The following is a 16,307-nucleotide window of genomic DNA, read 5'->3' on the forward strand; positions in this document are numbered from 1 at the left end:
TTTTTTAAAAAATATTTTTTGGGGGGTGTTTTGTGCGGGTTGGGGTATGATTATTAAAGTAGGGGGTGTCTTGGGGGGGGGGGGAACCCCCCGCCAGAAATAAAAAAAAAAAATACAGGGTTTCTGGCGATGAGATTTCGGCGATGAAATGTCCCACGATGACATTTCATTTGGCGAAATCACGTAGAACCAAACAAATTGTGTACGACAACTAACGTAACATCGCATAGGCACCCTTGGGTACACTTGTGAGTGAGGTAGGCGCTGTTGAAGGGAGTGGGTGGAAGCTGATGGCAAGCATCACGGCCCAGGTTCTGAGATTGGGTTTCAGTTCCCTCAGATCTACCCAGGCACATGTCAGTGTCCTTCTATTTGGGATTTTGGGAAGCAGATACTTCATTTCTCGGCAACTGTGGCCTTACTCGATGCATGTTCTAAAAGGCGGGACTCTGTGCACCAAGATTTTGTGCAAGAGGCCATCCGGTCTCCCAAGAATTTATACAAAGTTTTCCTGGAATCTGCCCCCGCCCAAGCAACCAGAAAACCTTGCAATCCCAGTCACACCCTGACAAGGGCTTTGTACAGCGCAAGCCACCAGGAAGGCCTGCCCCCCAGTTCAGCGCTCCCTGCCAGGGTCCCACACAAGAGGATCCAGACCAGCATACCAGCGCCACCCACCAAGGGCTAACCTCACCCTAAAGGAGGACCAACCACATTGACAGTAGCCTCCCCGAGACTGCCACAAACCCACCTAGTCCCCCCAGAAGCCTTCCTCGGTCTGGCTAGCTCCCGTGCTAACTTTGTAGGAGCCCCTCCCAGCACACGGGGCCTTTCATGTCTAATGGGGGCGGGGGGTCCATATTGGTTCAAAAAGAGCGACCCAGCACAAAGGAGGCCAGCCATTGTCCAGTTTATGCCCACTTCAACCCACCAGAAGCCCCTTCCCAGACTCCCATAATGTCGTCGAAGCCTGCCAAGACCCTGCCCATGCTTAAAAGGACCCCGACCAAGTCCCAAAGGAACCAGCTCTAGCCTGAGACCCACCCGAGTCCAGTCGCTCGAGGCACGCTAGCTTTCCCATGTAGGGGGATCCCTTCAGTTCCAACTTCCAAGATGGCGACCGAACATTTTCAGATATAAGTATCTTCTCCCCAAAAAGAAAAATGTTTGGAGGAAAGGGCGGGAAGCTAAATCTCCCCTCCACTGCTGACAACCTCATGTTTTTTGGGTCTTTGTAGCATTCACCTTTTTTAACATAACATTATTTGTCTCTAGATTAAGTAACCGATTAGTCGGGTGTGTGTGTGCGTGGGAGACAGGGATGGAGTGCGGGCATGCATGCGCGCGAGTCTGTGCGTGTGTGCACATCCTCTGCTTAGCTGGCTGATTTGGTCCGGTGTCGTGATATATGATAGGATATTTTATTTATATCGCGCTCGTACACAGGTGTTTCAGAGTGCAACCAGGCGAAGGGAGGGAAACAGGGGAGAACAAAAGCAACGATCTTGCCAGAGATGGGGTCAATGATAACTCTGCCGAATGCTCCTCTAGGGGCACAGAGGATACTGGCTCCACGGGGGCGTTTACCCTCACCTGCAACCTGCTGCTACTTGGTCCATGCATGCGGGGAGCCAGAATGACACTGTATCCATCGCCCAAGCGCTCATCTTCCTGTCCTGGATGCTGAGGCATTCGCGGATGCCGGATGGCCTGACCATGTGATCGTGCCATGGACACAGTACAGTAGGTGGCATCAGATGGCAGCACGTCATAACGGTCAGCTGGAGTCAGCGGCCGGGAGGAAGACCTCATCAGATGCCCTCGATTCCTCGCGCCGGTTGCATAGGCTTCGGAGGGCTTCTCTTTGGGGTGCCTGGGGGTAGGGGCATGGATTCCAGCCGCATCTTCCAAAGGGTGCATGTCCACTCTCCCCATGGGGGTGTGCGGCCTTGCTAGGGTCTTGCTGCTTGGGGAAGAAGAGCCTATCAGGTTGAGCTCCTCACAAGAGGAGGCATGGAGTTTCCCCTGTGTCATCTTATCTTGATGGTTTTGCCGTGGCGTTTCAGGCAAATCTCGTTGGGAGTGTGGCCCCGCAGCTCGGGATTTTTGCACTTGAGGCGCTACTGCATAGTAAGCCGGTCTCCCTCCAGATGTGTTGGCATATGCATTGTCATCTGGAGTACTGCTCCCCAGCGGAGCACGGGGCCGCGAAAGTTCTGAAGGTGTTGGTGGCAGTGAGTATGAACGTGAGGCACGAATGGACGCTTGGCTCGTGTGGCCCGCTCTCTCTGTCGGAGGGGAGGCAGCAGTCCTAGTGTTGTGGCTGAAGCCCGATGGGGTAGATTGAAGCCGGCTGTGCGACGGATGGGGAGACTCTGGCCAGGAGGTGGCTTGTCCTTCACCTTTCCTCTCCCAACCTCCTTCCGCCATGCTGACATCATATGTCTCGGGCTCGGGTAGGACTGCTGCCTGTCTGTTGGTCAACGGCGATGATGGCGATACCACTGGAGCATGGGAGACAACAGGAGAAGCTGGATACCCTTCACGTGGATTCTCAAAACCCTTCGGAACTTGTCCAGATGGAGTCCTCGGGCCGAAAGACCTGCAATATAGAACAGGGACAACGTTAGACATGTTTCGGATGCCAAGCTGGACAGTGCAAGAAAGTGAAACAGGAGACGAAGCAATACTGGTGGAGCTTTGGAATTAAATGGGTCTGCCACATGAAATGACCAACTTAATCAACTTTTTCCAGGCCGACTCCAACCTAAGCTCACAGGCGCTACATTTTATCATTATTGCTCTTAATGATTGCTTGTTATGTGTCAGAAAACCTTGATACTTGTACTTGCTATAGGTCAACAATTTGCTTCACTTTGTCTTTAAAATGGACTACACCAATAACAGAGCCAGCAAGTCCAACTCGCAAGGCGTGAGCCTGACACTTTGAAAGCCATGTTACTCCTCACTAGCGTCAACGGCCCAATAGCACTCATGGAGTCTCACGCCAACCAATCATCACTGTCAAAGCATGAAAAAGCTCTATGCCCTGTAGCAGTTTCCGGTATTGATTTCCATCTGCCTATAAAAGGCTCCAAAAGTTCTTAACGGCACCCGGGATTATCCGTTCCTCACTTGACTTTGTAGCAGTCATGCTTCCAAGCATATACTATCACTGCAACCCCCTGCCCGCTGTTCTGATGCTTTCACGTGGGCATTTACTTCTGACAGTGCCTTCCATTTCCTGCTTTACCCTATCCCCTATTGCCCCAGACCCCATTTCTTTCCTGATCACAGACTCAGGTTGGGTCATCCCTGGCATGGGTCAAATACGCAAATAATCAGAAAGACCAGTATGATGCCCGTTGGCACAGTATAAATGGCAATTGCCTCACTGGCAGGCATGATGTGCAGAAGTCTGGCATCTTGTGGTTGGGACCTTGTTTTGCCTCTTACTATTATAATAGTTCTTTTATTCAGCGCTCAACTCCATGAGTGGTTTCTAAGCACAAGATCGGGATTCGAACCTGTGTTGGTTGTCTTGCTTCCAAGACAAACTCGTTGTCCCGGAGCTATCCTGCCTCTTAAATGATGAGGGTGAGTATGTTCATCCTGATTTCCATGAGGTATCACTATAGGGTCCGAGATTGTGGATGTTGACCATCGGTTTGTCGGTTATGAGTTTCTCCTCCCATGCTGACTGGTCCTTCACAATGTCTCCTATGCTGGCACTCTTTAAAATGTTGCTTTATGCAGAATTGTTTTCTGTGCGTATTAAATAGTTAATTATGACTTGTCCATCCACTTCAGGGGGATAGATTGGTCACATTTCACTGAAAACGACATCAATGTGCAAAACTATTATTACTGGTAAGTAATGATTTTCTTTTTAAATGTGGAGCTGCTAATCAAATGCTACGCATTTATGCAGAATTCGCCCCCCTTACGAGAAACAAATATAACAGTGGAACTGTCCTAATGGATATTTAGCACCATTTGCTCTGCCCCTGTTCCAGCTCTTGAATTGGAGTCAATACAGTAAGGGCTAGCGAGCGTGTGAGATTGACTCCATGCCGCTGTGTTGCATGTGCCCAGTAGCGGAATGCGGTCTATGAAGGCAGCGGGGGAACTTTTGCCCTGTTTCGTGGCTCTCGGCTGGCTTGCATGCAGCTGGTCCAAATACAATGTGGTTACACTCTGGTTGGACCCGCCTTAGTGGCTGATGCAGCGACTGCCAGAGGCAACACAACGTTGCCTAGTCTTTTGCCTTATCTAAAGAACACTTTCACACTGGCCTGACATCTAATATGTGAACATGGATTCCTTCCTGCACCCTGCTGTGGGTTCCTGAAAGAGGACTATTTCAACTCTTGGGTTGCGTATACCACTGTTGCATAGACGAATTACTGAGCAGTAAATTATTGTACACTAGTTCCTTGGTAGCGGCAAAACATTTCGGTATATTTTATGGGCTAGTGGGTGTAGGGGTGGTTAAGGGCAAGCCGCGAGTGGATTCTGGGCAGTAGGAAGATATTTGGGCAGCCCTATTAAAAAGAAAAAAATTAACTACCACAATTAAAATTACAACTCAGTGTTTTCTGTCAATGAAATCACCTAGAAACGTCTCACATGGTGACGTGAGAGTACCTCCACTACAAACCCTGGCTGTGTCCTCCACACAGAATTCTCCCAGCGAAGCTGCATAAAGGCCACCTCTATCATTAGTGCGTGTAGTTCACTCTCGTCTGAAAGGAGATACAATCTCCAAGCAAGTCCCTTCCTGTGGCATCTCTCTAGCCTTAGACGTGTACATGGCCGTGCATGGCTGACTCACCAGATGTGAGAATATCTCATTTAATTCGCTCTAGTTCAGAGGTCTTCAAACTGTGAGGGGCACCCCTCCCCCCCCCAACCACCAGGAGGGCGCGATAATACAGCCCGACATTTTTAAAAAAAACTTTTTTTTTGTTTTTAATGGAGGAAATGTGCAGGGACAGCTCACTGGTTCAGACTGGAGCATAAAACTGTCCCGGGCACCAATAAAAAAGCAGCCCACAGTTGCAAATGGCAATTCATTCCTTTAGGAACAGACTGTTTGAATAGTACCCAAGGGGTACGTTTTTGTTAAATTGTAAGCAAATTGTGATGTTTAAAGAATATTTATTCAGCAACAATGGTCAAACCTACTAGTTGCATAGTGAAGTAACTCAAACTGGCTGACATTTGCCAGAAATGTGTCCAATATTTGAACCAAAAAACTGGCACACACTAGCATTTTTGGTTCGGGCATTGCCATCTAGGCCAGTCCGAGCCTGGCGACTCATTCATAATGGGCTAGGGTGCGTCAACCCAGTGACCCCCTCACCCATTATAGGAGGAACCGAGGAGTCAGCCCAGTGAAACTCTGAACACTGCCTCAGTTGCTTTTTCCAGCTAAGGGAGTGCTCCTGGGCTGGCTTAACTGTCAAAGGGAAAGAATGTTTCCCCTTAACAGTTAAGTTCCCCAGCCGCACATGCTCATGAAGGCATGCAAGGCTGGGGGCATTTTACTTCGCAAGCCTTGCATAGCTCATTGGAAATGCTGGCTGGGGAACTGCATGTCTGTATGTGTGAGGAGGAGTTCCTGCGCCTCCTTGCACATATGGACACAGCAGCCTGGAGCAGGGCGTGTCAGCACCCAGACAGAGGCCCCTGCAACCATGTGCAGGAACCAGGAAGCTCTTGCTTCCCGATTCCTGTTCATGATGCAAGAGCTGGAGCGCCGGGGAGGAAACCTCAGGACCAGGGCAGAAAGTAAGTTTATGTTAATTTATTTTTTATTTAAATATGCGTATGGAGGCGTGTATGCTTGTGTTATGAGTGTATGATGATGGGTGGTCATGTGTATGATAAAAGTGCTTGCTCTGTGAATGCTGTGTAAATGTGTGTGTGTTTGCGTTGGTCCGTGCAGCTGGTTTTGGTGAGTGGGTTGGGGGGGGAGAGGGTTGTACAACAAAGGCATTTTAAAAATGCCTTTGTTGCACTATTCCCCTACCCACCTGACAAAATCAGCTCTCCTTCTGAGGTGCTGTGGAGCCCAGGGGACAGGGATGTTTTTTTTTACTGGACATCTAACAGACGGGCAATAAAAAAATATAATGCCTGCCTTCGGGCCCCTCAGCGCCAATTGCAAACTGTTTGGATTTTTACCCCATTTCTTCAAAAAGTATGCTCTAAAATGCAACATTTTAACCCATTATTTAAAGAAAAATTCCTGGGGGGGAAACCCCTGATCCTCCCTTGATTTGTTCGGGCTCCCTCATTACGCTCGGTCGCTATGGCATATCTGGGGGAAATAGTTATGCCCCTCCACTTAAAAAAGTCACCAGCCACCACTGCTCTTGGAACTATGCTGGGAGCAGGATGGGGGAGTCCAGGGACTGTGGTGGTGTGGGCAGAGCACAGGGACTGGGTAGGAGATTGTAATGGGAGCAGGTGGAGGAGCCCAGGTACTATACTGGGAGTAGGGTGCGGTGACGGCGCGCAATAGTTAATAGCCATTTGGATTTACTGTCCATTTGGCATTTTTGCGGGGGGGGGGGGCGGTGGCCTGTCCACATTTTGCTCTGGGGGGCCCTGTTCTAGTTGGTTGCAAGTCTAATTTAAAATGTTCAGCGGAAGCCTTGCCAACGCATGACTGTGTTCTCTGAATTTCAGTTTGTTGTTAACGCAGCTGGTCATACTCTTTGATGAGCATAAGGCACCCATCTGTCTATTGAGTGCAGAAACATTGCCACTACCGCAACCACATTCCTTTATCCCCATCCCTACTGTCCCCTTCCGTTTGTCTGTCTGTTGGTATCCGAGTCCCTCCTCTCATTTTCTCTCACCTCTTCTACTTTCTTCCACAGACCATGGCCTGGTTCATCCCGGGAAAATGCACACCATGCCATCTTTTCGTACAAGATTCTCCGGCGTACGACAATGGTGTTGACTGTAGTGGAAATGCTTTTTCACATAATATATCATAACATAAGATATTCTCTGCTTCCCACTGTGCTGGAGATATGTTGTGCTCTAAAGACTATATAGTAATAACAATATTAATAATAATAAGACGTAATTTCACCAAAATTCCAGGGGTAGCAGAAGTGACATCACATGACCCTTGACCTCTGATGACAGAAGTTATGTCATTTGACCTTCACCCAGAATTGACATCACAGGAAGCAATAGAAGACGACCTTTCACCCCCTTGACAAAACAGGAAGTGGCATCACATAGCATTGTTCCTAAGTATACTACGAAACATATGGTTACAATATCACTATAATGTGATATACATTTCATAAAAGAATGGATCACCATATGTATCATTAATATCAGTGCGTATAGGTATATCATTACCAAATTACTGTGAATAACAGATGTCCAAGTGTGCGTGAATTTTGAAATAAACCTTCAATGTGTCTAGCAATTCCAGAAAGACAAATTATTTGGTATTCCTATTTTTTTAATTTAGGGTCACTGCTCAAAGTGTTACACTTGTGGAGCCCCCTGTTTTTTTTTTAAGAACCCTGAGCAAGAAAGCCATCCACTCCAGAAACAAAGCCACATGACGCTGGCCACAGCACAGGAGCTTACATGTATTTAAAAAATATTTTTAAAAAAAGAAGTTTCGGGGTAGCAAAGGAGACCCCAGGGGTCGAACCTGCGACCCTTGGCAACCACCAAATGATGTCCCTGAATAATAATAATAACAGCATCAGGTTTTCCTACCATATTCCTCCCCCTTCAAAGCACTGCAGTAAAAGCTGTTATTATTATCAAATTTAATGGTGCTCAATGTCTTGGTGCAGGGAGAATTAAGGACCGAGTCTGCCCTGCAGGGGTTCCAACCCTGGCCAAATGCAGACTGGCCCCATATCAGTGCCAAGTGATTCAGATATCAACCATAGATGACAAGTCCCTTCCATTTAGCCGACTAACCGCCACCTCTGTGAGATCTCCTGGCTTTCCGTAATAGGTCTATGCATATATGTTAGGGACGACTTCCCTTTTTGCCACATATTTTGAGATCCCCACTATAGTCATGCATATTTTGTTTTTTCTGGAACTTCTGGCAAGTGAGGCACTTTTTCCAAGCCACTTGCCACTGTAACTCACTGCTTGGACAAGCACTCTAGAAAATGCCATGACATATAAAGTATATGTAGACCGACACTGGTAGTGCTAGGCTGCACATATATTTTCAAAATGTGGCATAGCATTTTTTCATATGCCATTGAGGGTAAAGCAAATTTAATTGCTATTGCGTGACTAGATTGGCTTACATTCACTGTAGGCCAGTCTAGCCATGTAATAACAGTTAACATGTTTGCATTACATTGATGCTTGGTAGAAAATGCCATGCCACAATAAGAAAGTATATGAAGACTGGCACCACTAATGTAGGCCAGAGTAGCCACTCAATAACGGACCTGTCAGGCGCAATGGCACCCGACTGCAGACTTGTAGTGTGGCAATCAGGAAAGGGCGCCGGTACGTTGCTACCGGCACCGTTCTTTCCGGATTGCCACACTTGCAATGAGGCCCTTAGATTGTTTTCAAGCTTGTTATGTTATAGGTTCTTATACTGTGCACTGTTGCCACCTGCTTGATTTCTTGGCGCTCTGGCAGATCTGTAAAGCAAGGGCGGAGGGGGGTAAGTTAGTAGGACTGAGCGGGAGAAAGAACAAGAGAGCTGTGATAAGCTTTTGGCAGCTTCAGTTCGGTTGATACCATTTGCTGAGCGTAGGTGTGTTTTTCGGTTGGTAGCCGCCATGTGCTGTTGGAGGAGGCTGTGTGTGGTTTGTTACGTTGTTGTGGTGTAGTGAAGTGCAGTTTGTTGTGCTGTAGAAGAACTAGTTACTCTTACCTTGTAACGTTCTTTCGATGGGATGTTCCTCCGACGTATTCCTTATCTTAGATAGAAATCCTTCAGCTTTGCTGGCCTCGGAAAATTTTTTCGCCAGAGGGCGCTGCGCGTCGATGATCGCCGAGTCGATGACCCTCGACGGCCTCCGTGCCGACGTCGACGTCATCCTGCCTATAAAGGCCGCGCGCAGCGTCCGTTGCTCAGTTCCGTTTTGTAGTCCCCAGTAATGTTTTTGGATTAGACTAATCACCTTGAAGGAGCATAGGCTGCAAACCCACAGGAAGTCATACTGCGGGGATGGATGGGAGGGTCGATAAGGAATACGTCGGAGGAACATCCCATCGAAAGAACGTTACAAGGTAAGAGTAACTAGTTCTTCGAAGGGATTGTGTCCTCCGACGTATTCCTTATCTTAGATAGACTCCCATAGCAGTGGTATTGTGACTGGAGGCGGGAGTAATAAAAGTTATGTTACCCTTCCAGAATGGACAGAGTGTAACACAGCCTTGCCGAATCTAGTTTCTTGACTAGAGGAGGAATCCAGGCTATAGAATTTGGTAAATGTATGTGCGGACGACCATGTGGCAGCCGCACATATATCTCGAATTGGCACCCCTCTTTGAAGGGCTGAGGATGTTGCGATACCCCTGGTAGAATGAGCCCTTAGATTTTGAGGAGGCTCCTTTCCTGCCAATTTGTAGCACTCCAGAATGGCTAAAATAATCCATCTGGAGATGGTTTGTTTTGTTATTGGAAGGCCCAACTTATGCCCTGCATAACCTACAAAGAGTTGGTCTGCTTGTCTGATCTTAGCCAATCTGCTGATATAGAAGCTCAAGGCTCGCTTAGGGTCCAGCCTGTGCAGTCTCTCTTCCTCCTTCCCCGGATGAGGAGGAGGGTAGAAAGAAGGTAATATAATCTTCTGAGTGATGTGAAACTCCGAGACTACCTTCGGGAGGAAGTTAGGCTTCACCTGAAGAACAACTTTGTCCTTGTAAAAGATTGTATGTGGAGGTTTACACGATAAGGCTTGCAACTCGCTAACCCTTCTAGCAGATGTCAATGCTATTAGCAAAACAGTTTTGAGGGTGAGAAGCTTCAATGAACAAGAGTGTAGTGGTTCAAAAGGGGCACCCTTTAGGAAGTTTAAAATTAGGTTTAAATCCCATAAGGGAACTTGAAAAGGTTTCGGGGGATAAACATTAGTTAATCCTTTTAGGTATTGTATTACCAATGGAATTTTGAAGTATGAAGGCTCCTCTGCAGTGCGCTTAAAGATTGATAGCGCTGCGAGATAGCCCTTAATTGTGCCAACCTGTAGGCCTGAATTAGCCAGGTAAAGTAAGAATGACAACACCATAGGTGTACCACAAGAAAAGGGTTCAATATTCTTTTCTCTGCACCAGCTGCAAAATTTGTTCCAACGGCAGCGGTATAGAGTTTTAGTTGCCGGCCTTCTGGCCGAAAGCAACACCTCCATAACATCATCCGGAAGGTCCCAATCCTTGTACCTCAACCTTTCAGACACCAAGCGTGAAGGTTGAGGGTCTTGATGGCTGGATGGAGAACCTGACCTTCCTTCTGCGAGAGAAGATCCTCTCTGTATGGCAGTCGAATTGGAGGGCAGATGGACATGTCTAGAAGGTCCGGGTACCACGTTCTCCTGGCCCAATCCGGGGCAATTAGGATCATGGTCTTCCGAAACCTTCTCAACCTCCTGATCATTTGAGGAATGACAGGGACCGGAGGGAACGCGTACAGAAGTGGGAACTCCCAGTCCACTACGAACGCATCTCCTAGAGCTCCTCTCGGGGGAAATTCCCTTGAGCAAAATCTGTCGCACTTCCTGTTGATACTGGTGGCGAACAGATCCACTTGAGGGGTTCCCCAAAGGGCGAAGATCTCTTGAAGGACTTCCTGAGCTATCTCCCACTCGTGAGAGACTGTTGTCTGCCTGCTCAGAGCGTCCGCTGTCAAGTTCTTCTCTCCGGCTAGGTGAATTGCCGATAGAGAGATTCCTTCCTGAATTGCCCAAAACCAGAGCTGCATCGCCTCTCTGCACAGTGGTAGTGAGCCTACGCCTCCTCTTTTGTTGAGGTAGTGCATGGCCACTGTATTGTCCGTCATTATTAGGACGTTTCTTCCCCGTACAGACGGCAGAAAAGCCTTCAGCGCTAGTCTGATGGCTCTCAGCTCCAACAGGTTGATATGTAGTCTGGACCCCGATGGAGACCAACGACCGCTGATGGTCAAGTCGTTGGCGTGAGCTCCCCACCCCGTGAGTGAGGCATCCGTGACTACTGTTATCTCCGGCCATGGTTGCCAAAACATTTCTCCTTTCAGGATGTTCTCCCGACAGGCCCACCACTGAAGGTCTCGGGCTACTTTGACCGGGATCCGAAGGAAATCTGTCATCCTTCCTGAGAACTGTGACCACTGAGTTCTCAGTGCCCACTGGAGGGATCTCATTCTCAGGCGAGCCTCCGGCACGAGGAATATGCAGGATGCCATGAGGCCTAGCAACCTCAGAAAGTCGTAGGCTGGGAGATATTGGGCATTCTGAAATCTGATGACCATCTGCAGAATATCTCGAGCCCTCACCTCTGGTGGCAAGGCTTTTCCCAGGGAAGTGTCCAGGACTGCTCCAATGAATTGGAGTCTCTGTGATGGTATCATCTGTGACTTCTTTAAATTGAGGGAGAAGCCCAGCTTGTGAAGGAAGTGGCAAACATAATCTAGTTGTCTCTGAGCCTGTTCCGAAGATACAGCTCTGATCAACCAATCGTCTAGGTAAGGGTAGACATGAATCCCTTCCCTCCTTAGACTTGCAGCCACAACCGACATTAGCTTGGTAAAGACCCTCGGGGCGGAGGTTAGCCCAAATGGCAGAACTCGAAATTGATAATGAGAGCTGCCAATTGCGAACCTCAGGTATCTCCTGTGCCTGGGATGGATCGGCACATGGAAATAAGCGTCCTGGAGGTCTAGAGATACCAACCAGTCCTGAAGCTGGAGGGCCTGAAGGATCTGAGAGAGAGTCACCATCTTGAACTTGTCCTTTCGGAGGAATTTGTTCAATTCCCGTAAGTCTAAGATGGGTCTCAGTCCTCCGTCCTTCTTCGGTATTATGAAGTAGGGGGAGTACCAACCCTTGTTCCTTTCCGCTACAGGTACCAGTTCTATGGCACCTTTCTCTAGCAGGTCTAAAACCTCCTGCAAGAGGAGCGGATCTGGAAGCTTCAAAGGGTTGTTCCCCGGTGGATGACTCTGAGGGATATGTAGGAAGGGCAGGCAGTAACCTTGGGCCACTGTCTCCAGAGCCCAAGCATCTGACGTAATAGCCTGCCATTCCGTCAGATGGTGAGTTAACCTGCCCCCTACTGGTGTTCTGTGAGGGGAGACCTCAGAGTGGTTTTGAAGCGGCTGATGCAGTTGCCGAAGGTAAAGTGGCTCCTGCTCCTGCGGGTGCGGCTTTCTTTCCCCTACCCCGTCCACCACGGGTAAATCTTCCTTGGCCTCTTTGAGCCGGTCGTCCCCTGCCCCTTCCATATGAGGAATAGTAACGAAAGGACCGTCCTCTCCACGATGATCCCGAAGGACGAAAGGTATTCTGACGGATAGCAGCTCCCAATGACTTGGCTGCTGCCTTGGACGTTTGCAGTTTCTCCAAACTGTCATCCGCCTTCTTTCCAAAGAGGGTAGAACCGTCAAAGGGCATATTCAAAAGCCTGGTCTGCACGTCAGAGGCAAAACCAGACTTCCTCAACCACGCATGCCTGCGGATTGTGGTACTTGCCGCCATGGCCCTGCTGATACTGTCAGCAGAATCTAGGCCAGTTTGTAGGGTCTCGCACATCGCATCTTTACCATCCCTGATGATGTTTAAAAATGCGTCCCTTTCCTCTCCTTCTTGGAGGCAGTCAGCCGCTGATGAAGCGCACTCCCAAAGGGTGTGGCTGAACCTAGCGAGCGTACAGGTCGCGTTAATAGACTTTAACGCCATGCTACAGGCAGAAAAAACCTTCTTAGCCATGGCATCATACTTTTTGTCATCCCTATCCTGCGGAGCAGTGGGGTATGCAGATGTGCTGCCTGATGAGGTTGCAGCCTGTACACCCAAGCTCTCAGGAGTAGGGTGTTTTGACAAATATTCAGGGTCAGAACTAGCCACCCTGTATTTTGTTGACAGTTTTTTATTTACTGCCGGGATAATTTCTGGCGTTTCCCAGTTTGTCAAAATCCTTCTCTGTAGAGCAGAGTGAAATGGAACCACAGGATCCTCCTGTGGGCCCTTGTCCAGTATGTCAGTGAGGTCATCCTGCTGAAAGGCAGGAGAAGGTGCAGACCAACCCATAAATTCTATGATTCTAGACATCAGAGCTCTATATGGAGTCTCCGCATGTTCTCCTGGGTCTGGTTTGATAAATTCTGCTTCAGGAGAAGTGTCCAAGCCACTAGCTTCCTGAAGTGCATCCTGAAGATTTTTTAATCTTCCTTCCTCAGAGGCGAAAGTCTCTGGCTCTGGTGATGTGGTCCTCTGTAAATCAATATCTTGGTCTGAATCCTCCCTTTCCTCAAAAATCGAGGTTAAAGGGGGATACATTGGTTTTTGGAATGGTATAAACCCCATTTCCAATGCAGAAGGAGCCATCATCACAGGCCTTGAAAACGTCGATGTCGTCGACACCGACGTGAAAGTACTCGAAGGCGCCGTGAAAAGCGTCGAGAAATGTGTACTAGGCCTCGAAGAACTCGAAAGGATCGGAGTCTTGCTCGAGAACGACGTCGACGTTCTCGGCGTCGAGTCGGAGGTCTTTTGTCTAACCGTTGGCTGTGGAGTAGCCGTGGTTCTTTCCTTCACCGGCGTCGATATCGGCGTCGACGTCGGCGTCGACTCGATCGACTGATGCGCCGATGAATCCTTCGACAACGGCGTCGATGGCGCCGACCTCTGTTTCGAAGGAGTTTTCGACGATGGCGTCGATGATGCTTTATCTCCCGATGGCTCGAGGCGCTTTCGGGTTGACTTTTCCGCCGGGTACTGCGACTCGCGGCGTTTAGATTTTTTGGGTTTTTTACCCGGGGTATCACCCTCAGCTGTCTTCGAGGGGGACGAGGCCGCTTTCTCGAAGACGCTTAGCATCTTTTTCCTGAATTCCTCCCACTCAGCTTGCGAGCTGCGTTTTGTGGGGCAATGAACTCTCTCAGGAGAACTCGACGAAGATGACGAAGGGGATCTCCTACGTCTCTTCTTCGAGTGTCTCGATGTCGACGAGTGGTGGGAGCCACTTCGTGATCTAGATCGAGAGTGTTTTTTATGGTGAGGAGACGAACGTCTCGACTCTACCGAAGAAGCTTTCGAGGAAGTTAAAGTTGACCTACCTCTCTCGAGCTTCCCCCTACGCTCCTTCAAGGCTTTCGCCGTCATGGAAAGGCATTCCTCACACTCCGAACTCTGGTGCGTGATTCCCAGACACCACAAACAGACCCTGTGAGGGTCCGTCAACGACATTTTCTTCCCGCAGTCTCGGCACTTTTTGAAACCGGACCGAGGGGTCGTCGGGTCGGAGGAGGATGCCATCGATATCGATGGTAAATAGTAGTTATTATATACGTTATCTTGACGAGAACTGAGCAACGGTGTTCCGAGGCACAACGAAGCGCGGAAAAACGGAACTGAGCAACGGACGCTGCGCGCGGCCTTTATAGGCAGGATGACGTCGACGTCGGCACGGAGGCCGTCGAGGGTCATCGACTCGGCGATCATCGACGCGCAGCGCCCTCTGGCGAAAAAATTTTCCGAGGCCAGCAAAGCTGAAGGATTTCTATCTAAGATAAGGAATACGTCGGAGGACACAATCCCTTCGAAGTATGGTTGTGTTTAGTTCAGAATTTGAGAGGTGTATGAAGAACTGAGTTTTTAGTAGGGTTGGAACTGTGGCCCATATCCCTTCCCCTGTCGTGCATTCTGGTGTGCTACAATTACCGCCCCTATGGTGTATGCAAAAGTGTTGGTTCCCAGTTGGTTTATTCAGTGTCAGCATCCACTCTAACCCCAGTGTTCCGGCCAGGTGACGTCAATGTCCTCTCCCCCTTTAGCACACCCTGGTGAGCAGTAATCACCACCCCCACGGATCCCTCGAGGGGGGAGTGTGGTGTTACCAGTGCCCTGCGGTCCATCCGTTCCGAGATCGGCCCATCTCTCTCTCTCTTGGAGAGATCAAATATTTTTAAGACCTCTGGTGTGGGGTAGGGAGTTGAAAGTTGCTTCTATTACCTTGACTCTTGGGGGGCATGAATAAAAGGCTTCTCTATGCGAATTATTTGATCTAGTTTGGAATTTACATGCTACAGATGGTGACTACTTGAAGATCACAGAAATTCCAGGTCCTGTAGTTAAAAGAATAGAAATATTTAGGTTCTTAAAAATTATCTTCATCTTTCGATGCCTCCAAACCTTCGTCTTCTCTGAACTCTGCCTCCATGAAGCCATCAATAGCCGAGCACAGACTGGACTGCGTTATGTTGCTAATCCATAATTTCCTCCATATAGTTGTCCTGTGTTCCTGGCATGGGTTTTCATTGGTAGGTATTTGCACTGCTGCAAAGGTCAGGTTTTAGCATGTCTGGATATACAAAAAAAGTTCAATCGAAACTAACTGAAAATATGGCAAGGGCAATGGATTCTTAAAAAGAAAAAAGGGGGTGTGGGAGGTTTCTCCCCGTCTTCCCCCAAAGAAACATCAAAAACTGTGTAAAGCTACCTACACAAAAACTATTGGCAGTCTGGGCACCAATGTAATTATATGGATGCTTTGTGCTTTAATCTCCCAAACGCACCAGACAACGTGCCATTGTGATCAGTGGGCAAGCACAAAGGGGGCACTCCAAGGGCAGTGCCCTTCTTTAATGTTTTCGGTTCCTAGGTAGGGTCGCATGCTGCAGGCTTTCGGAGGTCAGGGAGTTGGTAGCAGGGGACTTGGCTGTGCCCATCAGGTCAGGGGACGAAGGCACCTCTGCAGGGTCTTGTTGGGTTCAGGGGCTCTGCTATCCCCAGATAATTGCAGAGTTTCACTGTCAAGAATGGTCTTGGTTGGGCTTCGAATCTGGCAGAGCTCATGCCGAGGACTTCTTTGGTGGAAGCGTCTACTTCACACTTCAGGGGTTCATCCCAGCAGTCATCAAAGTGATGGTGCAGGCCCCCTCCCTTTCTGGAACTCAAGTCTCCTATCCTAGGGATGCCCCCATTTAAGCATTTTGCGGGCACCCAATCACTGAGTCCTCCCACATTCAAACTTCTCAGGGCTGTGCCCAGACTCTTGGCAGCCATTTGTATTTCCAGCCCTGACAACCTTTCACGCGAGTTTAAGTGCTCGGCCTTGCTTTAATTCAAGCCTATGGGCGTTAAATT

At 48.8% G+C, this 16,307-nt stretch overlaps 1 protein-coding gene across 2 annotated transcripts in view; it reads right to left on the reverse strand.

The window, feature by feature from the left end:
- Window positions 1-16,307, reverse strand: part of LOC138526394 (pleckstrin homology domain-containing family A member 4-like) — a 291,575-nt gene that overhangs the window by 88,340 nt on the left and 186,928 nt on the right. For both annotated transcript variants that reach the window (XM_069637101.1, XM_069637089.1), the window contains exon 8: window positions 1,594-2,602. In XM_069637101.1, the coding sequence (XP_069493202.1) occupies window positions 1,594-2,602 (1,009 nt within the window). The remainder of the gene's footprint in view (window positions 1-1,593; window positions 2,603-16,307) is intronic.

The sequence above is a fragment of the Ambystoma mexicanum genome, chromosome 1q, assembly GCF_040938575.1.
Source record: "Ambystoma mexicanum isolate Mex_15411 chromosome 1q, UKY_AmexF1_1, whole genome shotgun sequence".
Classification (NCBI taxonomy): Eukaryota; Metazoa; Chordata; class Amphibia; order Caudata; family Ambystomatidae; genus Ambystoma; species Ambystoma mexicanum.